Here is a 25,000-nt window from a genome sequence, read left to right as displayed (position 1 = left end):
CACCTTGTCACCTATCCCCTCGTTGATCTTATAGATGTCACTGTGGAGGGGAGGAAATACAGAATAAAACACATACACACACACACACACTCCCACACACACACACACACACACACACACACACACACACACACACACACACACACACACACACACACACACACACACACACACACACACACACACACACACACACACACACACACACACACATATACACACACACACTCATACACACACACACATCCACTCACACACAAATACACTCACTGTTACAGATACAAGTATTCTGTGTGTATCCTGTGTGTATTTCTTTTCTCTCCTTCTCCCCTACTCACAGGTGACAATCATCATTCCCCAATCAGTCATCAATCAGTCGCTAATCAGAAGACACCTGCTCCTTTTCTCCTACCCAATCACAGTCCCTTTCCCTTGGTTTAAAAACCCTGTCAGTTGTTTTCTCTAGAGCTCGATCTCTTTGTGTAGCAATCTCTCTGTACATGCCATATGTTTGTAGACCTCTTGTGTGGTTTAGGATACATGTCACTTTGTCCCCACCTGTGAGTATTGTTTTGGTTATGGTGTGTGAGTGTTTGTTTGATGGTGGGAAAAGGGGGTAACCAAGATAAGACGCCCATGGGCATACACTACCCGTAGGTCAACTTTGTTAAATACACTAGTTAGAACTGGGCGGACCACCCACTGTATTTTTGGTTAGTTAGTTAGCTGTTATTGAAGTAGGCTAGTCTAGTTTAGGGGTGTTTTTGATTATTATTCTTTCTTTCCTTGGGTCCAGCTCAGCCCCATCACCATCCATTATGTGCACACTCCCCATATTTGATTGAACAGGGCTGTTTAAACCCTGAAGCTACATCCAGATGGTAGCAATGTAAAACACCTTCCCCTATAAACGCCAATCCATTCCTATAGGAGCTCCTCACTCTGTTAGGCGGGTGTTGAGTTCTCCCGTCTCGTTGACGTCGAACCAGCCGATCTCCTGCTGCATGATGCAGTGGAAGAAGAGCTTCCTGAGGCGTTTGACCTGCCTGCCTGCGGCCAGGGTCCAGAAGGCCACCTGCATGTAGGCTGCTACCAACACCACCGCACCCATTATAGAGTAGTAGATAGCATGGCTGGAATACAGACATACGGCTGGTCAACACACACACACATCCAGACATACAAAACCTTAATGATGGTTTGGAGATAATTGGGGCACAGGGGTACATCTTAGGGAATAATGACTTTGTAAACATGACGGTATGTGTGTTTACATTACGCAGGTGAATTTATACATATAAATCTATACAAAATACCATCCATTATGGAGTAAATAGCAAGGGGACTGAGGCACAAAGGCAGAGAGGTAAAGGTGATCTCTTGAAAATGCCATTTGACATTACAATTTATTTTATAGGGAAGTAGCTCCTTATCTGGGACCGGATCTTTAAATTCTGAGGCTCTGTATCTGTTCACATATCTGAAATATGTGTGTTTCAACGTTCTGTGGTTCAAAATAAAAGGTCCCACACAATCCTACCTTATGACATCATTAATGTCACGCCTGCTCCCGCTCTCCCTGTCTGGCGCTCATTATGCGCAGCAGCGCTCATTGGACTCACCTGGACTCCTTCCCTTTGTTGATTGCCCCGTCTATAACTGTCTGCTTCCCCGTGTGTTCCCTGTGTCTGCAATAATGTCGTTGTGTGTTCCTGTCCAGACGCTGTCCTGTCCTGTTCCATGTTCGTGGTTAATTAAATGTTCACTCCCTGTACCTGCTTCTCGTCCCAGGCGTCAATCCTTACAATTAATATAATTAAAAGTAAAAACAGTGATTTTCAAAACCTGCAACGAGTTTCATGCCCGGGGGGAGTGGCTCCCCGCGTCACCGCTTCATCTCATTGTGTTTAACACTGTTTTCACATACAGTGCCTTTGGAAAGTATTCAGACCCCTTGACTTTTTCCACGTTTTGTTACTTTACAGCCTTATTCTAAAATATGTTAAAAAAGAAAATTCCTCAGCAATCTACACACAATACCCCATAATGACTAAGCTAAAACTGTTTTTTTTTTTATTATTGCAAATTTATAAAAAAATATATTAAAAAAACAGAAATACCTTATTTACATAAGTATTCAGACCCTTTGCTATGAGACTCGAAATTAAGCTCAGGTGCATCCTGTTTCCATTGATCATTCTTGAGATGTTTCTACAACTTGATTGGAGTCCACTTGAGGTAAATTCAATTGATTGGACATGATTTGGAAAGGCCCACACCTGTCTATATAAGGTCCCACAGTTGACAGTGCATGTCAGAGGAAAAACCAAGCCATGAGGTCAAAGGAATTGTCCGTAGAGTTCCGAGACAGGATTTTGTTGAGGCACAGACCTGGGGAAGGGTACCAAAACATTTCTGCAGCATTGAAGGTCCTCAAGAAGATGGTGGCCTCGATCATTCTTAAATGGAAGAAGTTTGGAACCACCAAGACTCTTCCTAGAGCGGGCCGCCTGGCCAAACTGAGCAATCGGGGGAGAAGGGCCTTGGTCAGGGAGGTGGTCACTCTGACAGAGCTCTAGAGTTCCTCTGTGGAGTTGGGAGAACCTTCCAGAAGGACAACCATCTCTGCAGCACTCCACCAATCAGACCTTTATGGTAGAGTGGCCAGACGGAAGCCACTCCTCAGTAAAAGGCACATGACAGCCCACTTGCAGTTTGGTTTGCCAAAAGGCACCTAAAGACTCTAAGACCATGAGAAACAAGATTCTCTGGTCTGCATCACTGCCTGGCATGGCAACTGCTCGGCCTCCGACCGCAAGGCCTTGTAGAGGGTAGTGTGTACGGCCCAGTACATCCCCGGGGCCAAGCTCCTGCCATCCAGGACCTCTTTTTAAAAGTTTTATTTCACCTTTATTTAACCAGGTAGGCCAGACGAGAACAAGTTCTCATTTACAACTGCGACCTGGCCAAGAGAAAGCAAAGCAGTGCAACAAAAACAACAACACAGAGTTACACATAAACAAACATACAGTCAATAACACAATAGAAAAATATATGTACAGTGTGTGCGAATGTAAAAGATTAGGGAGGTAAGGCAATAAATAGGTCATAGAGGTGAAATAATTACAATTTAGCATTAATACTAGAGTGATAAATGTGCAGATGATGATGTGCAAGTAGAGATACTGGGGTGCAAAAGAGCAAGAAGATAAATAACAATATGGGGATGACAGTGGGTGTGGTAGTTGGGTGTGCTATTTACAGATTGGCTGTGTACAGGTACAGTGATCGGTAAGCTGCTCTGACAGCTGATGCTTAAAGTTAGAGAGGGAGATTTAAGTCTCCAGCTTCAGTGATTTTTGCAATTCGTTCCAGTCATTGGCAGCAGAGAACTGGAAGGAAAGGCGGCCAAAGGAAGTGTTGGCTTTGGGGATGACCAGCGAAATATACCTGCTGGAGCGCGTGCTAGAGGTGGGTGTTGCTATAGTGACCAGTGAGCTGCGATAAGGCAGGGCTTTACCTAGGAAAGACTTATAGATGACCTGGAGCCAGTGGATTTGGCGACGAATATGTAGCAAGGGCCAGCCAATGAGAGAATACAGGTCGCAGTGGTGGGTAGTATTTGGGGTTTTGGTGACAAAATGGATGGCACTGTGATAGACTACATCCAGTTTGCTGAGTAGAGTGTTGGAGGTTATTTTGTAAATGACATCGCTGAAGTTAAGGATCGGTAGGATAGTCAGTTTTACGAGGGTATGTTTGGCAGCATGAGTGAAGGATGTTTTGTTGCGAAATAGGAAGCCGATTCTAGATTTAATTTTGAATTGGAGATGCTTAATATGAGTCTGGAAGGAGAGTTTACAGTCTAACCAGACACCTAGGTATTTGTAGTTGTCCACATATTCTAAGTCAGAACTGTCCAGAGCAGTGATGCTAGTCGGGCGGGTGGGTGTGGGCAGCAATCGGTTGAAGAGCATGCATTTAGTTTTACTAGCATTTAAAAGCAGTTGGAGGCCTCGGAAGGAGTGTTGTATGGCATTTAAGCTCGTTTAGAGGTTTGTTAACACAGTGTCCAAAGAAGGGCCAGAGGTATACAGAATGGTGTCGTCTGCATAGAGGTGGATCAGAGAATCACCAGCAGCAAGAGCGACATCATTGATATATACAGAGAAAAGAGTCGGCCCGAGAATTGAACCCTGTGGCACCCCCATAGAGACTGCAGAGGTCCGGACAACAGGCCCTCCGATTTGACACACTGAACTCTATCTGAGAAGTAGTTGGTGAACCAGGTGAGGCAGTCATTTGAGAAACCAAGGCTATTGAGTCTGCCGATAAGAATGCGATGATTGACAGAGTCGAAAGTCTTGGCCAGGTCGATGAAGACGGCTGTCTTTTATCAATGGCGGTTATGATATCGTTTAGGACCTTGAGCGTGGCTGAGGTGCACCCATGACCAGCTCAGAAACCAGATTGCATAGTGGAGAAGGTACGGTGGGATTCAAAATGGTTGGTGATCTGTTTGTTAACTTGGCTTTCGAAGATTTTAGAAAGGCAGGGCAGGATGGATATAGATCTATAACAGTTTGGGTCTAGAGTGTCTCCCCCTTTGAAGAGGGGGATGACCATGGAAGCTTTCCAATCTTTGGGGATCTCAGACGATACAAAAGAGAAGTTGAACAGGCTAGTAATAGGGGTTGCAACAATTTCTGCGGATAATTTTAGAAAGAGAGGGTCCAGATTGTCTAGCCCAGCTAATTTGTAGGGATCCAGATTTTGCAGCTCTTTCAGAACATCAGCTGTCTGGATTTGGGTGAAGGAGAAGCAAGGGGGGGGGGGGTTGAGCAAGTTGCTGCAGGGGGTGCAGAGCTGTTGGCCAGGGTAGGGGTAGCCAGGTGGAAAGCAGGGCTAGCCGTAGAAAAATGCTTATTGAAATGATCGATTATTGTAGATTTATCGGTGGTGACAGTGTTTCCTAGCCTCAGTGCAGTGGGAAGCTGGGAGGAGGTGCTCTTATTCTCCATGGACTTTACAGTGTCCCAAAACCTTCTGGAATTAGTGCTACAGGATGCAAATTTCTGTTTGAAAAAGCCAGCCTTAGCTTTCGTAAGTCCCAGTCTACACCAGGCGGTGTCAGAGGAAGGCCCTAAAAATTGTCAAAAACTCCAGCCACCCTAGTCATAGACTGTTCTCTCTGCTACTGCACGGCAAGCGGTACTGGAGCGCCAAGTCTAGCTCCAAGAGGCTTTTAAACAGCTTCTACCACCAAGCCATAAGACTCCTGAACAGCTAATCAGATGGCTACCCAGACTATTTGCATTACCCCCTCCCCTCACTCTACGCTGCTGCTACTCTCTGTTATTATCTATGCATAGTCACTTTAATAACTCTACCTACATGTACATATTCAGCGTATGTGACAAATTTGATTTGATTTGATGTAACCAAGATTGAACACTTTGGCCTGAATGCCAAGCGTCACGTCTGGAGGAAACCTGGCACCATCCCTACGGTGAAGCATGGTGGTGGCAGCATCATGCTGTGGGGATGTTTTTCAGCAGCAGGGACTGGGAGACTAGTCAGGATTGAGGCAAAGATGACAGAGCAAATTACAGAGAGATCCTTGATGAAAACCTGCTCCAGAGCGCTCAGGACCTCAGACTGGGGCGAAGATTCCCCTTCCAACATGACAACGACCCTAAGCACACAGCCAAGACAACGCAGGAGTGGCTTCGGGACAAGTCTCTGAATGTCCTTGAGTGGCCAAGCCAGAGCCCGGACTTGAACGCGATCAAACGTCTCTGGAGAGACCTGAAAATAGCTGTGCAGCAACGCTCCCCATCCAATCTGACAGAGCTTTAGAGGATCTGCAGAGAAGAATGGGAGAAACTCCCCAAGCTTGTAACGTCATACCCAAGAAGACTTGAAGCTGTAATCATTTTCAAAGGTGCTTCAACAAAGTCCTGAGTAAATGGTCTGAATACTTATGTGAATGTGATATTTCAGTTGAATTTTTTTAATAAATTAGCAAACATTTCTAAAAACAATTTTTTCTTTGTCCTTATGGGGTATTGTGTGTAGACTGATGAGAGGAAAAAAACGATTTCATCAATTTTAGAATAAGCCTGTAACGTAACAAAATGTGGGAAAAGTCAAGGGGTCTGAATAATTTCCGCATGTAGACACTGGTATGGTGCTGGAGATAATGAATAGGAGGTTGAAAAGTGGTGGAATTGCCCTTTAACTATGCAGTTCACCCTGTCTAGGTTATGAAAATAGATTAAGTCCAAGTTCCCGTGAGATACTGTGAGAATTTGCGGACTCACGGATACAGAGCCTCTGAAATAAATCCGGTCAAAGATCAGGAACTACTCCCTTCTTGGTAAAGTGAAATATCATTGAGTCTTAGCCTCACCCCGTCATCTCCTCTCCCAGAGTGGTGTTGGAAACAGGGAACGTGATGTCTAGAGCAGGAAAAGATGTGACAGTTAGACAGTTAAAGGGCAATTGCACCACTTTTCAACCTCATGTTCATTATCTCCAACACCAAACCAGTGTCTATATGTGAAAACAGCCTATTTATATGATCTGTGGTTAAAAAGACAAGAAGAAAGGTCCTAAAAAAATTGTTATCTGTGACAAAAAACTGTGATTTTCAAAACTTGCAATGAGTTTCTAGCCAGAGGGTATTTTCTTGCTCCCCGCATCACCCCAAATCTCATATTGTTTGAAAATCACTGTTTTTTTAAAAATGTTTTAGCTTTTTATGATGTCATCAGGTATAACTATTTAACTTTATATTTTTCCCCCCAAAAAATTTAAATGCGTCGTTTTCACATGTAGGCACTGGTATTGTGTTGGAGATGAAAATGAGGTTGAAAAGTGGTGGCGTTGTCCTTTAAGAGTGTGTGTGTGTGTGTGTGTGTGTGTGTGTGTGTGTGTGTGTGTGTGTGTGTGTGTGTGTGTGTGTGTGTGTGTGTGTGTGTGTGTGTGTGTGTGTGTGTGTGTGTTTGCGTGCATGCTTGTGTGTGTGTAGGTGTGTGTGTAGGGACTGACTCACTGGTGAAGTTATTCTGTGTCTGTATGGAGTCTCCTATGAAGCTGTCAGTCATGTCCCCAAAGACGATACACATGAGAGGGAGGACCGTTCCATTAACCATAGCCATGATGGTCCCCAGCACAATCATCAGCCTGTCCCAACCATCAGCAAACCTGAACTATAGAGGCATGGGGGAGGAGGAGCGAGAGTGAGGGGCAGGTTGGGGATATGAGGAAAGTGAGAGATTGGGAAGGAGAGAGAGAAAGGGAGTGAGAAGGGGCAGGGGAGAGGTAAGGGGATAAAGAATTAAAGGGGGGTAAGGATAAGTGGAGAGGAAAGGGGACAGAGATGGACAGATGCGCAGAGAGAGAAAGAGAACATATGAAGGTAATGAATACTCTGAGTCATTTTGTATGTAGAACTCTATACTTTTGTATGTAGAGGCTCCTAACCAGAGGAAATTTAACATTCTGCTATTCTACTGGTCCAGCAGGGGACCAGAGGAAATGCAACCTTCAGCTATTCTACTGGCCCAGCAGGAGACCAGAGGAAATGCAACCTTCAGCTATTCTACTGGCCCAGCAGGGGACCAGAGGAAATTAAACCTTCAGCTATTCTACTGGCCCAGCAGGGGACCAGAGGAAATTAAACCTTCAGCTATTCTATAGGCCCAGCAGGGGACCAGAGGAAATTCAACCTTCAGCTATTCTACTGGCCCAGCAGGGGACCAGAGGAAATGCAACCTTCAGCTATTCTACTGGCCCAGCAGGGGACCAGAGGAAATGCAACCTTCAGCTATTCTACTGGTCCAACAGGGGACCAGAGGAAATTCAACCATCAGCTATTCTACTGGCCCAGCAGGGGACCAGAGGAAATGCAACCTTCAGCTATTCTACTGGCCCAGCAGGGGACCAGAGGAAATTCAACCATCAGCTATTCTACTGGCCCAGCAGGGGACCAGAGGAAATGCAACCTTCAGCTATTCTACTGGCCCAGCAGGGGACCAGAGGAAATTAAACCTTCAGCTATTCTACAGGCCCAACAGGGGACCAGAGGAAATGCAACCTTCAGCTATTCTACTGGCCCAGCAGGGGACCAGAGGAAATGCAACCTTCAGCTATTCTACTGGCCCAGCAGGGGACCAGAGGAAATGCAACCTTCAGCTATTCTACTGGCCCAGCAGGAGACCAGAGGAAATGCAACCTTCAGCTATTCTACTGGCCCAGCAGGGGACCAGAGGAAATTAAACCTTCAGCTATTCTACTGGCCCAGCAGGGGACCAGAGGAAATTCAACCTTCAGCTATTCTACAGGCCCAGCAGGGGACCAGAGGAAATGCAACCTTCAGCTATTCTACTGGCCCAGCAGGGGACCAGAGGAAATTAAACCTTCAGCTATTCTACTGGTCCAACAGGGGACCAGAGGAAATGCAACCTTCAGCTATTCTACTGGCCCAGCAGGGGACCAGAGGAAATTAAACCTTCAGCTATTCTACTGGCCCAGCAGGGGACCAGAGGAAATTCAACCTTCAGCTATTCTACAGGCCCAGCAGGGGACCAGAGGAAATGCAACCTTCAGCTATTCTACTGGCCCAGCAGGGGACCAGAGGAAATTAAACCTTCAGCTATTCTACTGGTCCAACAGGGGACCAGAGGAAATTAAACCTTCAGCTATTCTACTGGCCCAGCAGGGGACCAGAGGAAATTCAACCTTCAGCTATTCTACTGGTCCAACAGGGGAACAGAGGAAATTCAACCTTCAGCTATTCTACTGGCCCAGCTGGTGACCAGAGGAAACAAACCCCTCCCCAACCCCCCCTATTTCCACATTCATGTCTGATCTGGGTTCCAACTTTACAGGCATGCAAGCACTTTGCACGCACACGTTCACATGCAGGCACACAGTCACATGCACACACCTTCGCACAACCAACCACCCACACACACACACACACACACACACACACACACACACACACACACACACACAATACCTCAGGGCCCTGATAATAAATAGTCTACAGTGTGTAAAGCTGGAGAAGTATGTGACAGTTTGTCTAGGCTACTCACCAGAGCTATGGCGCCAATCATCGGCATCTTTGGCTCTTTCTCCTTTCCCCCCTTTTTCTCTTCATTTTTATCCTCTCTAGAAGAAACAGAATATCTACAACATCATTTTATAAATCAATTTTATATAATAATCTTTCAACTTTAAAAACGGCAGATAAAGTTATTAAATTAGTTAACTCAGGAACTAGACCGTAATTCCAATGAAGGAATAATAATACAAATCGATGTTATACCGACTATAGAAACAATTGTTGACAAAATACAAACGCCCAAAGACAACATTCTCAGCACCTAAATATTTACCCAATGTCTCCGTTTTGCTCAATCTTGACTTTGGCCACCGCTATCTCGTCCTTCTTGCCCATGTCTGGGTCTTATGGCATGTAGGACACAATACAGACAGGTACAACCGTACAGGTGAGATCACAAAGACGTATAACGGTAAGATATTTAAGCGTCTGAGTCTGGGAGTCTGGGGAAAGACAAACTTTGACACCTGCAATAAAGTATTTAAGGGGCTAACCCACAGGCTGAACTCAGCATGGGCGTGCGTGCGCATTCATTTTTTAAAGGACAACGAACTGGTTGCATGATACTGACTCCGGTTCATAATATCTTGACCACAGGACTAGAATGAGATTATATTTCTATGGTCTGGACTGGGTAGTGAATTAACACCCTCAATATGCCCCAGAAGTTTACTTCATATTTATTAAGCCTACTTTTGAAATAGTTTTGTAGTATAGGCTATAGTCTAGACTTGTCTTGTAGGCTATTAGAAAAAGCAGTTGACATTACAAAGTGTAACGGAAGATCCGGTCGAGCGCATTAAAAATACATAATGGTTGTTAGATAAACTCACCGCTTCTTTCCCGCCACCTCGCACAGGATCTCTCTCTTCCCTCGTTTCTATTTTTGACAATAGTTGGTCCACTCTCGGTGCTTACCCCCCAGCTCCGGTGCTGTCCTATCTTTGTCTACCTCTGTTTCGTTCTCCCAATAGAGAAACAAGGGAGGCAGCAGCGCTTCTCTTATATCATAGTTACACGGGGGTGACATCATTTACTGCCGCGTGCCGCCCCTGCTCAAATCACACCTTCTGATGTCCACCAAACGTCTGTCTGTCCTTGACTTCGACGTCAGGAGCTGCTTTAAGGGGGGCGACAATGACCTATAGGGTAATGGCTGAGTGTGTGTCTTTGTTATTACATTAGATACCGGACATGGCCATCTCATGTTGCCGCTATTTGAGAGACAACCACCGCTATATTATTTTTCTCTCTCACAACATCGTGAACCAACAGTGGGCATCCATATAACCAATGTCCAATCTCTTATAAAGAATGGAGAGCCTACCAGTTCAGCAAAATGAACATCTTATTGACTGTTTCATCTATTGACGTGCCTAGAACCCAGAGTGAACAATGACTATAAATGATCTAGGACTAGCCTATAGTAAAACTCCCGAGTAGTGCAGTGGTCAAAGGCACTGCATCTCAGTGCAAGAGGGGTCACTACAGTCCCTGGTTCGATTCCAGGCTGTATCACATCTGGCCGTGATTGGGAGTCCCATAGGGCAGTGCACAATTGGCCCAGCATCATCTGGGTTTGGCCAGTGTAGGCAGGCATTGTAAATACGAATATGTTCTTAAATGACTTGCCTAGTTAAATAAAATAAAAATTGAGTTACTATCACACTCCAATGCCCCTTACCTCTACTTGTAATTGTTCAGCTTTAGGCCAAAACAGTTTCTGTTATTAATTACATTGAGAACACACACTGTAAAAAAAAAGAAACCCCACAAATCTATTGTTTCAACTAATTAAGTAACTGGTTCCACATACTATTTTTTTGTTTACTCAACTTTTGGGGCTAAGTGTTACCTGAACAACACCTTGGCCAAAACTTAGCTCCAACTTGAGAAAACGTTGGCAAAAATTCTGTCAATTAAAAATGATGTGTTTTCTCAACTTGTTCATTCAACTATAAATTAACATTGATGATGTTCTTTTTCCTCCAGTCTGAGTTAGTGCTTTGTCTTCTTCACTCTGTTCTAATGAGTTCTGTCAGCTTGTGTAGCATTGTAAAGGGATAAAGACTCCCACACTGCCATTTCCCTCTCTACATTTGTCAATCATTGTCATCATCAGGGACTGGTACAGGGTTCACATACCCACAGACAGACAGTATGGTGGCCAGTGAGTTGCTCTTTTTGATAAAACCATTAACTTCCCCTCAGAATCTCTCTGGCCTTTCTTGGCCATTGATCAAGCTGGAATGACTGGACACCGGACAACATATTCAACTACTGAAGGACAATGGAGTAAAAAAAAAATGTATATCTCAATGACAAGCTAAACCAGAAAACCTTTCTCTACTGAGATTCCAATCTCCATTGTCCTCCAAGACTGAATATAATTTCTGGTTGGACTGGTAGATAATGTCAGTACACAGTGAAGTGACAGTAGACATCTTCCCCCGTGTTGGGCTGGTAGATAATGTCAGTACACAGTGAAGTGACAGTAGACATCTTCCCTCGTGTTGGGCTGGTAGATAATGTCAGTACACAGTGAAGTGACAGTAGACATCTTCCCTCGTGTTGGGCTGGTAGATAATGTCAGTACACAGTGAAGTGACAGTAGATATCTTCCCTCGTGTTGGGCTGGTAGATAATGTCAGTACACAGTGAAGTGACAGTAGACATCTTCCCTCGTGTTGGGCTGGTAGATAATGTCAGTACACAGTGAAGTGACAGTAGACATCTTCCCTCGTGTTGGGCTGGTAGATAATGTCAGTACACAGTGAAGTGACAGTAGACATCTTCCCTCGTGTTGGGCTGGTAGATATTGTCAGTACACAGTGAAGTGACAGTAGACATCTTCCCTCGTGTTGGGCTGGTAGATAATGTCAGTACACAGTGAAGTGACAGTAGACATCTTCCCTCGTGTTGGACTGGTAGATAATGTCAGTACACAGTGAAGTGACAGTAGACATCTTCCCTCGTGTTGGACTGGTAGATAATGTCAGTACACAGTGAAGTGACAGTAGACATCTTCCCTCGTGTTGGGCTGGTAGATAATGTCAGTACACAGTGAAGTGACAGTAGACATCTTCCCTCGTGTTGGGCTGGTAGATAATGTCAGTACACAGTGAAGTGACAGTAGACATCTTCCCTCGTGTTGGGCTGGTAGATAATGTCAGTACACAGTGAAGTGACAGTAGACATCTTCCCTCGTGTTGGGCTGGTAGATAATGTCAGGACACAGTGAAGTGACAGTAGACATCTTCCCTCGTGTTGGGCTGGTAGATAATGTCAGTACACAGTGAAGTGACAGTAGACATCTTCCCTCGTGTTGGGCTGGTAGATAATGTCAGTACACAGTGAAGTGACAGTAGACATCTTCCCTCGTGTTGGGCTGGTAGATAATGTCAGTACACAGTGAAGTGACAGTAGACATCTTCCCTCGTGTTGGACTGGTAGATAATGTCAGTACACAGTGAAGTGACAGTAGACATCTTCCCTCGTGTTGGGCTGGTAGATAATGTCAGTACACAGTGAAGTGACAGTAGACATCTTCCCTCGTGTTGGGCTGGTAGATAATGTCAGTACACAGTGAAGTGACAGTAGACATCTTCCCTCGTGTTGGGCTGGTAGATAATGTCAGTACACAGTGAAGTGACAGTAGACATCTTCCCCCGTGTTGGGCTGGTAGATAATGTCAGTACACAGTGAAGTGACAGTAGACATCTTCCCTCGTGTTGGACTGGTAGATAATGTCAGTACACAGTGAAGTGACAGTAGACATCTTCCCTCGTGTTGGGCTGGTAGATAATGTCAGTACACAGTGAAGTGACAGTAGACATCTTCCCTCGTGTTGGGCTGGTAGATAATGTCAGTACACAGTGAAGTGACAGTAGACATCTTCCCTCGTGTTGGGCTGGTAGATAATGTCAGGACACAGTGAAGTGACAGTAGACATCTTCCCTCGTGTTGGGCTGGTAGATAATGTCAGTACACAGTGAAGTGACAGTAGACATCTTCCCTCGTGTTGGGCTGGTAGATAATGTCAGTACACAGTGAAGTGACAGTAGACATCTTCCCTCGTGTTGGGCTGGTAGATAATGTCAGTACACAGTGAAGTGACAGTAGACATCTTCCCTCGTGTTGGGCTGGTAGATAATGTCAGTACACAGTGAAGTGACAGTAGACATCTTCCCTCGTGTTGGGCTGGTAGATAATGGCAGTACACAGTGAAGTGACAGTAGACATCTTCCCTCGTGTTGGGCTGGTAGATAATGTCAGTACACAGTGAAGTGACAGTAGACATCTTCCCTCGTGTTGGGCTGGTAGATAATGTCAGTACACAGTGAAGTGACAGTAGACATCTTCCCTCGTGTTGGGCTGGTAGATAATGTCAGTACACAGTGAAGTGACAGTAGACATCTTCCCCCGTGTTGGGCTGGTAGATAATGGCAGTACACAGTGAAGTGACAGTAGACATCTTCCCTCGTGTTGGGCTGGTAGATAATGTCAGTACACAGTGAAGTGACAGTAGACATCTTCCCTCGTGTTGGGCTGGTAGATAATGTCAGTACACAGTGAAGTGACAGTAGACATCTTCCCTCGTGTTGGGCTGGTAGATAATGTCAGTACACAGTGAAGTGACAGTAGACATCTTCCCCCGTGTTGGGCTGGTAGATAATGTCAGTACACAGTGAAGTGACAGTAGACATCTTCCCTCGTGTTGGGCTGGTAGATAATGTCAGTACACAGTGAAGTGACAGTAGACATCTTCCCTCGTGTTGGGCTGGTAGATAATGTCAGGACACAGTGAAGTGACAGTAGACATCTTCCCTCGTGTTGGGCTGGTAGATAATGTCAGTACACAGTGAAGTGACAGTAGACATCTTCCCTCGTGTTGGGCTGGTAGATAATGTCAGTACACAGTGAAGTGACAGTAGACATCTTCCCTCGTGTTGGGCTGGTAGATAATGTCAGTACACAGTGAAGTGACAGTAGACATCTTCCCTCGTGTTGGACTGGTAGATAATGTCAGTACACAGTGAAGTGACAGTAGACATCTTCCCTCGTGTTGGGCTGGTAGATAATGTCAGTACACAGTGAAGTGACAGTAGACATCTTCCCTCGTGTTGGGCTGGTAGATAATGTCAGTACACAGTGAAGTGACAGTAGACATCTTCCCTCGTGTTGGGCTGGTAGATAATGTCAGTACACAGTGAAGTGACAGTAGACATCTTCCCCCGTGTTGGGCTGGTAGATAATGTCAGTACACAGTGAAGTGACAGTAGACATCTTCCCTCGTGTTGGACTGGTAGATAATGTCAGTACACAGTGAAGTGACAGTAGACATCTTCCCTCGTGTTGGGCTGGTAGATAATGTCAGTACACAGTGAAGTGACAGTAGACATCTTCCCCCGTGTTGGGCTGGTAGATAATGTCAGTACACAGTGAAGTGACAGTAGACATCTTCCCCCGTGTTGGGCTGGTAGATAATGTCAGTACACAGTGAAGTGACAGTAGACATTTTCCCCCGTGTTGGACTGGTAGATAATGTCAGTACACAGTGAAGTGACAGTAGACATCTTCCCTCGTGTTGGGCTGGTAGATAATGTCAGTACACAGTGAAGTGACAGTAGACATCTTCCCTCGTGTTGGGCTGGTAGATAATGGCAGTACACAGTGAAGTGACAGTAGACATCTTCCCTCGTGTTGGGCTGGTAGATAATGTCAGTACACAGTGAAGTGACAGTAGACATCTTCCCTCGTGTTGGGCTGGTAGATAATGTCAGTACACAGTGAAGTGACAGTAGACATCTTCCCTCGTGTTGGGCTGGTAGATAATGTCAGTACACAGTGAAGTGACAGTAGACATCTTCCCCCGTGTTGGGCTGGTAGATAATGGCAGTACACAGTGAAGTGACAGTAGACATCTTCCCTCGTGTTGGGCTGGTAGATAATGTCAGTACACAGTGAAGTGACAGTAGACATCTTCCCTCGTGTTGGGCTGGTAGATAATGTCAGTACACAGTGAAGTGACAGTAGACATCTTCCCTCGTGTTGGGCTGGTAGATAATGTCAGTACACAGTGAAGTGACAGTAGACATCTTCCCCCGTGTTGGGCTGGCTAAAAGGGCTAAAAGGAACAGGTGTGTGTTATTGTCCCTGAGTATGTGCATGTCAAAGACCAATTCAGATAACAATACTGTTATACAACATTCAATAAAACACACACAAGTGTGTGGGCCAAAGGTACAGTTAGTCAGGAGCTTCTCTACGCGCACACACACACACACACACACACACACACACACACGGCTTATATGCTCAGCGATCATAATATGCTCTCCATCTATGTCTCCTTTTCCACTTCTTTGTTTTATTGTTGATGTTATGAAGCACATGTTTACCATTAGTCTCAACCTGCAGGCCTATCCAGAGGTTTTAGTCTCTTGGGTTATTTATGCCATACAATCAACTACCACTGTGTTCTCACGTTGAACCATGAAGTGTCACTCATTGACAATATCCAAATAAAAAAGGGGGTGTCATACTGTGACATCACTTCTTGGGTTTCCGTCACACGCTGACTCAGTAGAAGTGGATGACATAAAGTGATGTCACCGGTTAATGAAGGATTGACCTAAAAACAACATATAGGCACTGGAGAAATATGAGTTAAAAGGTGTTGAGACAAAAAGCATGTTAGGATAGGTTAACTTCCTGGTTGTTGATGTCTTACTATAGGATGAATATATGAATTATCCAGGTTTGTTCAGTCAATCTACAGACAGATCGAGGTTGTGTCTCACAAAAGTAGGTTAAGAATCCGTTACCAGTCAGTCAGATAAGGTCCCTCCTCCCTATCAAAACGTCAGACACCAATTCATCCCAAAGACAATATACAATTTTTCTTCCTTTTTATCTCTGAATTGTTGGGAAAGGGCTCAAAGTAAGCATTTCACAGATCAAATCTACACCTGTTGCATTCGGCGCATGTGACAAAAAAAATGTGATTGGATTTGAATAATCTTCTATATCTATGAATCATTCACTGAAGCTCTTTCAACTGTTATTGTGGTACTTCAGATTTGCCCCTTTACTTGCTTTCTGAGAATCAGGAAGAGAGATCTGCTCTTTCTCTCTTGTTCTGATGTCAACCACAGAACTAGTGACTACACAGACAGGAGGTCAGAGATAGATGCTGAGGTATGGAGCGCAAGTCTGTATTCTAGTCTTCAGGGTTCTTCTCAGGCTCAAACCAGTTCCAACCAGTTCTGAGGGACAGGGGAAGAAGAACAGGGTCAGAGATTCTGATTGATAAAGACTGTTTAACCTTTATTCAATCAGAAAATACCCTTGAGGTTGAAAATCTATTTTGCAAGAGCAACCCACAGTGTGAGAAAAAATGGCAAAACTAGCCAGCAAGTGTTTTTGTAAGTTTGTAGGGAAAAAATGACATAATATATACTGTATATTCTTTTGGGGGGGATTTTAGTTTTTGGTCAAAAAATGACTAAAATCACCTGGAATTCAGCTCAAAATTAGTTTGATTTAGGTCATCTGTTCACCTCATATTCCCATGAATAAAAATAGACATATGTGATTGTGTCTCAATGTAATCAAGGTGTTACGGATACAAGTATTCTGTGTGTATCCTGTGTGTATTTATTTTCTCTCCTTCTCCCCTACTCACAGGTGACAATCATCATTCCCCAATCAATCATCAATCAGTCGCTAATCAGAAGACACCTGCTCCTTTTCTCCTACCCAATCACAGTTCCTTTTCCCTTGGGTTAAAAACCCTGTCAGTTGTTTTCTCTGGAGCTCGATCTCTTTGTGTAGCAATCTCTCTGTACATGCCATATGTTTGTAGACCTCTTGTGTGGTTTAGCATCTACATGTCACTTTGTCCCCACCTGTGAGTATTGTGTTTGTTATGGTGTTTGAGTGTTTGTTTGATAGTGGGAAAAGGGGGTAACCAGACAGTTTCCCCATGGGCATACACTACCCGTAGGTAAACTTTGTTAAATACACTAGTTAGAACTGGGTGGACCACCCACTGTATTTTTGGTTAGTTAGCTGTTATTGAAGTAGGCTAGTTTTGGGATATTTGTTTCTTTCCTTGGGTCCAGCTCAGCCCCTTTTCCTGGTATTGGAACAGCTGCAGCTTACTCCATGGCCACTGGGGGTCCCCATCTACCTGAAAACCGAAATTTCTAACATTTTTATTTTATTCTCACATACACCAGATAGGTGTGGTTTTACTGGGTCAGCCATAGTAGTACAGCACCCTTTGGGCAAGTTAGGGTTAAGTGCCTTCCTCAAGGGCAGAGCGACAGATTTTACCTTGTCAGCTCAGGTAATTGAACCAGCAACCTTTTAGTTACTAGCCCACCACTCTAACCACTAGGCTACCTGCCACACCTATCATAACAGAGAACACAGTTCGAACACGTTCAATGTGGCCTGTGGCCTGATTAAATGAATATAAAAAATCTTGCTTTGCTTTCTGTTTATTGTTGCAGCACCATTTCAGCGAGTCAAATTACTGTACATATAAATAGCCTATATTTGGTGAATAAAGGTTATTCTCATTCTGAACATCAATATATTACACAAAACAATAACCATATCGATTATGTATACTGAACAAAAATATAAACGTAACCTGTAAAGTGTTGGTCCCATGTTTCATGAGCTGAAATAAAAGATCTGAGAAATTGTACATACACAAAAAATGATCTCAGATTTTATGCACACATTAGTCTACATCCATGTTAGTGAGCATTTTTCCTTTGTCAAGATAATCCAACCACCTGACAGGTGTGGCATAACAAGAAGCTGATTAAACAGCATGATCATTACACAGGTGCACCTTGTGCTGGGGACAATAAAAGGCCACTCTAAAACGTGCAGTTTTGTCACACAACGCAATGCCACAGATGTCTCACATTTTGAGGGAGCATGTATTGGCATGCTGAGTACGTCCAACCGGCCTCACAACCACAGACCACGTGTAACCACACCAACCCAGGACCTCCACATCCAGCTTCTTCACCTAGTATGAGACCAGCCACCTGGACAGCTGATGAAACCGAGGAGTATTTCTGTCTGTAATAAAGCCCTTTTGTGGGGAAAAACTCATTCTGATTGGCTGGGCCTGGCTCTCCAGTGGGTGGCCCTGGCTCCCAAGTGGGTGGGCCTATGCCCTCCCAGGCCCATCCATGGCTGTGCCCCTGCCCAGTTATATCAAATCCATAGATTAGGGCCTAATGAATTTATTTAAATTGACTGATTTCCTTATATGAACTGTAACTCAGTAAAATCTTTAAAATTGTTGCATTTTGCGTTTATATTTTTGTTCAGTAAATGTTGGACTTTAGACCTGCGGTGGCTTTTGTCTTACAAATAATGATAAAGGTAAACAAACCAGCAAATAGAGCTAGTAGCAGAGATCCAGATTCAGCACCATGGATAGCGGCCATCGGAACCACCCACTATCTGACATTTGAGAACCACAAGACTGGACAGCGGCTGATACCTCCTGGTGATCCTGTTGGAGTCATGTCCAACCTGGTCATCAGGAAGGATCAGCCAGTCATGAAAAATAAAATGTACTACTTCAATATGGAGATATCCTCAATGGTGCAGCCCATGCTGCCACAGACACTATAATGGCACTGATACAAAATCCTGAATCTATCTCTATGATTATTCTTCAAATGATTCTCCCAGTAGCCATTGACGTTGCTGCAGCTTCAGCCAGCGACTTTCCACAGTCTTGAAGTTGGAAGTCCCACCAAATTGACAACATTAAAATGGCACTCAAGGGCGCTGCCTATGCTGATATAGCCTTTTGGCTACTAGAGTCCTCTTTCATTCTCTATTAAATAATTGGCAACTGGGCCTGTACAGGAAGTAGCCAAAACCTAAACGAACTCTCTTGTTTCAGCTAGCCTGGGTGCCAGTCTATTTCTACTCTCTTGTGAACTCTAAATGCCATAACTCCTTATTGAATTGGCATGCCAAATGTTGGCTTAAAAATGACAACACTGGAGTTGACATGAGCACAAACCAATCTGGGACCAGGGTATGTTTGGTGTGAAACATTTTCATTAAAACTTTTAGATGGGTGCAGATGTAGGAGAGAATACATTTATTTTTTATACTATTGGGATGCACACATAGAAAGTCTCTTCGTCTCCCAAGACCATCGAGGTTACCATCGGTAGCCTAATTTGCTCTAAACAGGAATTTAAACCGCTCAGACTTCCCGGCACTTGTTTTGGGCGTTTTAGCACAACCCCGTGACTGTTTCTCTCCCAAAATACTGGGTGATTTCTGTTCATCCACCTCCCTCTTCGCCTATACGTTGACTGTCAACGATCGAGCGTGCTGGTGTGACGCGGATAGAGCCCGCGGGCGGTGGCGTGCACTGTTGAACCCAACCTGCTGATTTAAAAGAAACAGGGAAAGCAAATACTGCGCACCTACACCGGGGAGACAACTAACTGTGGCGAGGATGGCGTCACGTAGCCTGGGGCTGCATGTAGCTCGCAAACAGGACGCTGCCAGAAGCGGAGCTGTGGAGAGGAGGAATCTACTGACTGTCTGCAGGTAAAAGAATGCTCGGCTTGATTGTGTTAATTTACTAATTGGTGAGATGATAAATGACCGCATTCTCATGCGACTGGTGATTGTGTGTGGCTGCTGTTGAAGACGGTAGGGTAATTGGTGGTATTGGCTAAATTTCTAAATATCGCACATAACCGACCATCCTTTGTTCCGCTACTGTGGCATCGCGTTTACATTAGTGTTGATGGTGTTATATCGACATGAACTGTAGCCTATAACGCCGCACTAGTTCTGAGGGTTCTCCAATGGTCACACACACACACACACACACACACACACACGCCGCCACCTATGAGCCTTAATCATTCATGGAATCACAGTTACCTTCATTAATTAGGTGCCCAACTCAATACCGGTGTAGTCTATAGATTTCACATGAACGAAGGTAATTCAACACACAGCTATGAATTGGCACGGAACTGTGCAATGTGTGATGATTCTCTTAATTGTTAATCTGAAGTTTCATGCTCTTCGAACAGTATAAATAATAATAGTTTGGTGGGTGCTTATATTTCTCCTATTTCACACATGTGCATTATACGAAAGTGTGTGTGTGTGTGTGTGTTAGCTATAGTGATGTCGTTCTCTGTGAATAACATCATGCTGTTGAACGCCCTATCAAGTATAGCTCTATCAGACCCAGCCGTATGCCCCCTGTGGTTCTAGTGAAGAGAGAGATTGGGTAGATGAGATATATGCTACATACTCCCACTCAATCAGTAGACACATGAGCCCCTTTTTGCTGCTCCAACACATGACCACTGGTGTATCACCATTAAAGATCACTGGTGTCAGAAAGCAGGGAGTGGGCATTGTACTCACATGTCTCCAGGGCTGGGGTTTATTTTCATGACCACTGGTGTATCACCATTAAAGATCACTGGTGTCAGAAAGCAGGGAGTGGGCATTGTACTCACATGTCTCCAGGGCTGGGGTTTATTTTCATGGCGAGGTGGTGTATCACCATTAAAGATCACTGGTGTCAGAAAGCAGGGAGTGGGCATTGTATTCACATGTCTCCAGGGCTGGGGTTTATTTTCATGGCGAGGTGGTGTATCACCATTAAAGATCACTGGTGTCAGAAAGCAGGGAGTGGGCATTGTACTCACATGTCTCCAGGGCTGGGGTTTATTTTCATGGCGAGGTGGTGTATCACCATTAAAGATCACTGGTGTCAGAAAGCAGGGAGTGGGCATTGTACTCACATGTCTCCAGGACTGGGGTTTATTTTCATGACCACTGGTGTATCACCATTAAAGATCACTGGTGTCAGAAAGCAGGGAGTGGGCATTGTACTCACATGTCTCCAGGGCTGGGGTTTATTTTCATGGCGAGGTGGTGTATCACCATTAAAGATCACTGGTGTCAGAAAGCAGGGAGTGGGCATTGTACTCACATGTCTCCAGGGCTGGGGTTTATTTTCATGACCACTGGTGTATCACCATTAAAGATCACTGGTGTCAGAAAGCAGGGAGTGGGCATTGTACTCACATGTCTCCAGGGCTGGGGTTTATTTTCATGACGAGGTGGTGTATCACCATTAAAGATCACTGGTGTCAGAAAGCAGGGAGTGGGCATTGTACTCACATGTCTCCAGGGCTGGGGTTTATTTTCATGACGAGGTGGTGTATCACCATTAAAGATCACTGGTGTCAGAAAGCAGGGAGTGGGCATTGTACTCACATGTCTCCAGGGCTGGGGTTTATTTTCATGACGAGGTGGTGTATCACCATTAAAGATCACTGGTGTCAGAAAGCTGGGAGTGGGCATTGTACTCACATGTCTCCAGGGCTGGGGTTTATTTTCATGACGAGGTGGTGTATCACCATTAAAGATCACTGGTGTCAGAAAGCAGGGAGTGGGCATTGTACTCACATGTCTCCAGGGCTGAGGTTTATTTTCATGGCGAGGTGGTGTATCATCTCCAAGCCATGGTTGGTGACAGGTGAGGAAACCACAACAGAAGAGTTATCAGCCTTTGTTTTCCCTTTCTGGAGTGGCTTTTCACAACCTCATTGTCAGTGTTTTCTCCAGGAATGTCACTTTTTTTCTAAAACATTTTATGTGCAGTTCTTGTGATATTATTTAGTTGGTTTGGTGAACTATGCTCACGTGGTGAGTAACCTTGCCTGATTCCCAAAGACTCCTGTTAGCTCACTAAGCTAATGCCTAGGCTTTCTCAGTGAGCTAAATCAAGAGCTTGGGACTATAAGGTTCTATCTACATTTTGTCCAGATTGAGTTATTGACATAGCCTTGTTCTGTTCAATGTTCTATACCTATACAGTAGTCTAAATACCCCAATTTATGTTAAGTGCAACAGAATACAAGATAAAGATCGCTGACACCTTTCAAACCAATGAGGGGTTGGAACTTTAAAGCCAATTATCTCAGAATCATCATTTTGCAGATAGAACCTTATAGTCCCAAGTTCTCAAACTCTTAGTTGATGTATTTAGAGCACTTGGGTTCAATATATGTTAGTTTATAGTGAGCAACTGCTCTAGTCTTAATAATCGCTTTGGGTCATCAGGACCGACTCCACCTAAACCAATGATCTGAATAATGAAAATATAAATCCTTTGGAATGAGTTCAGATCCAATCAACCACTGCTGCAGAACATGAATAGATACAGTTTATTGGTTTCATTGATTTTAATATGCAGACAAGGCTGTGAAGTTCCTCTGTGTCCTCATCACTAAGGAATTATCATGGTCCACACACACCAATACAGTCGTGAAGAAGGCACAACAACGCCTCTTCCCCTCAGGAGGCTGAAAAGATTCGTCATGGGATCTCCGATCCTCAAGGTTCTACAGCTGCACCATTGAGAGCATCTTGACTGACTGCATCACCACTTGGTGTGGTAACTGCTTGACGTCCAACCGGAAGGCGCTAGGGTAGTGCGTAAGGCCCAGTTCCTCCCTGGGGATGAGCTCCCTGCCATCTAGACCCTCTATACCAGGCAGTGTCTGAGGAAGGCCTTAAAAATGGTCAGACTCCAGCCACCCAAGTCATAGACTGTTCTTTCTGCTAACGCATGGCAAGTGGTACCGATGCACCAAGTCTGGAACCAACAGAACCCTGAACAGCTTCTAACTCCAAGCCATAAGACCACTAAATAGTTGGTCTGGGTAGCTATTGGTTAACTATTTAACTATCTGCATTGACCCTTTTTGCACTAACTACACTGCTGCTACTGTTATCTATTTTGTTGCCTAGTCACTTTATACCTACCTATACATATCGAACTCCATTACCTCGTACCCCTGAACATCCACTCAGTACTGGTACCCCGTGTATATAGCCAAGTTATCCTTATTCCTTGTGTTATTTTTTTCTATAAAAAAAATATATTTCTGCATTGTTGAGAAGGGCCCGTCAGTAAGCATTTCACTGTTAGTCTACACCTGTTGTTTACAAAGCATGTGACAATTCTTTTTGAAAGTCATCTAACATGCTCTGGGAACTGTCATTTCTAATCACTGATGGGGGGGGAGATGTATAAGGACAACCGTAACCGCTTTTATCAGACCACATGACCTTCTCCCATTCCTCCTCTGGATCATCCAGATGGTCATTGGCAAACTTCAGACGGGCCTGGACATGCGCTGGCTTGAGCAGGGGGACCTTGCGTGCGCTGCAGGATTTTAATCGATGACAGCGTAGTGTGTTACTAATGGTTTTCTTTGAGACTGTGGTCCCAGCTCTCTTCAGGTCATTGACCAGGTCCTGCCGTGTAGTTCTGGGCTGATCCCTCACCTTCCTCATGATCATTGATGCCCCACGAGGTGAGATCTTGCATGGAGCCCCAGACCGAGGGTGATTGACCGTCATCTTGAACTTCTTCCATTTTCTAATAATTGCACCAACAGTTGTTGCCTTCTCACCAAGCTGCTTGCCTATTGTCCTGTAGCCCATCCCAGCCTTGTGCAGGTCTACAATGTTAGCCCTGATGTCCTTACACAATTCCCTGGTCTTGGCCGTTGTGGAGAAGTTGGAGTCTGTTTGATTGAGTGTGTGGACAGATGTCTTTTACACAAGTAACGAGTTCAAACAGGTGCGGTTAATACAGGTAATGAGTTGAGAACAGGAGGGCTTCTTAAAGAAAAACTAACAGGTCTGTGAGAGCTGGAATTCTTACTGGTTGGTAGGTGATCAAATACTTATGTCATGCAATAAAATGCAAATTAATTACTTAAATCATACAATGTGATTCTCTGGATTTTTGTTTTAGATTCCGTCTCTCACAGTTGAAGTGTACCTATGATAAAAAATTACAGACCTCTACATGCTTTGTAAGTAGGAAAACCTGCAAAATCGGCAGTGTATCAAATACTTGTTCTCCCCACTGTAGCATGTCTTCTCTTGAGAGCCAGGTCTGCCTTCAGTGGCCTTTCTCAACAGCAAGGCTATGCTCACTGAGTCTGTACATAGTCAAAGCTTTGCTTAAGTTTGGGTCGGTCACAGTGGTCAGGTATTCTACCACTGTGTACTCTGTTTAGGGCCAAATAGCATTCTAGTTTGCTCTATTTTTTGATTAATTACTTGACACATTGGAAATAATTATCTTTTTGTTTTCTCGTGATTTGGTTGGGTCTAATTGTGTTGCTGTCCTGGGGGTCTGTTTGTATTTGTGAACAGGTCCAGCTTGCTTAGGGGACTCTTCTCCAGGTTCATCTCTCTGTAGGTGATTGCTTTGTTATGGAAGGTTTGGGAATCGCTTCATTCGTCTCTTTTCTGGATTTTGATCATTAGCGGGTATCGGCCTAGTTCTGCTGTGCATGCATTATTTGGTGTTTTACGTTGTACACTGAGGAAATATTTGCAGAATTCTGCATGCAGAGTCTCAACTTGGTGTTTGTCCCATTTAGTGAATTCTTGGTTGGTGAGCAGACCCAAGACCTCACAACCATAAAGGGCAATGGGTTCAATAACTGATTCAAGTATTTTTAGCCAGATCCTAATTGGTATGTTGAATTTTGTGTTCCTTTTGATGGCATAGAAGGCCCTTCTTGCCTTGTCTCTGAGCTCGTTCACAGATTTGTGGAAGCTACCTGTGGCGCTGATGTTTAGGCCAAGGTATGCATAGTTTTTTTTGTGTGCTCTAGGGAAGTGGTGTCTAGATGGAATTGGTATTTGTGGTCCTGGCGACTGGACCTTTTTTTTGAACACCATTATTTTTGTCTTACTGAGATTTACTGTCAGGGCCCAGGTCTGACAGAATCTGTGCAGAAG

At 44.4% G+C, this 25,000-nt stretch overlaps 2 protein-coding genes across 8 annotated transcripts in view; one reads left to right on the top strand and one right to left on the bottom strand.

Moving 5' to 3' along the window:
* The window catches only part of LOC139572745 (ATP-dependent translocase ABCB1-like), a 31,794-nt gene extending 21,658 nt beyond the window's left edge, over positions 1 to 10,136 (bottom strand). The window contains exons 1-7 of one of the 7 annotated variants that reach the window (XM_071395487.1): positions 9,967 to 10,136; positions 9,408 to 9,477; positions 9,105 to 9,198; positions 7,058 to 7,214; positions 6,413 to 6,461; positions 942 to 1,133; positions 1 to 40 (exon numbers count right to left, since the gene is read on the bottom strand). The exon at positions 1 to 40 is cut by the window's left edge and continues 132 nt beyond it. In XM_071395487.1, the coding sequence (XP_071251588.1) occupies positions 1 to 40; positions 942 to 1,133; positions 6,413 to 6,461; positions 7,058 to 7,214; positions 9,105 to 9,198; positions 9,408 to 9,469 (594 nt within the window). In that variant the 5' untranslated portion in view covers positions 9,470 to 9,477; positions 9,967 to 10,136. Of the gene's footprint in view, positions 41 to 941; positions 1,134 to 6,412; positions 6,462 to 7,057; positions 7,215 to 9,104; positions 9,199 to 9,395; positions 9,478 to 9,966 lie in introns of those variants that run through there. The other 6 variants (XM_071395481.1, XM_071395483.1, XM_071395482.1 and 3 more) reach the window with 6 other exon arrangements.
* A 9,358-nt stretch (positions 10,137 to 19,494) lies between these two features.
* LOC139572740 (RUN domain-containing protein 3B-like) overlaps positions 19,495 to 25,000 on the top strand; it is a 19,165-nt gene continuing 13,659 nt past the window's right edge. The window contains exon 1 of the mRNA XM_071395474.1: positions 19,495 to 19,744. Within this exon, the coding sequence (XP_071251575.1) occupies positions 19,650 to 19,744 (95 nt within the window). The 5' untranslated portion in view covers positions 19,495 to 19,649. The remainder of the gene's footprint in view (positions 19,745 to 25,000) is intronic.

This window comes from Salvelinus alpinus, chromosome 4, assembly GCF_045679555.1.
Source record: "Salvelinus alpinus chromosome 4, SLU_Salpinus.1, whole genome shotgun sequence".
In the NCBI taxonomy this organism is placed as follows: Eukaryota; Metazoa; Chordata; class Actinopteri; order Salmoniformes; family Salmonidae; genus Salvelinus; species Salvelinus alpinus.
Note: the sequence above shows the minus strand (reverse complement) of the source record. Positions and strands in the feature narration are given on the sequence as shown.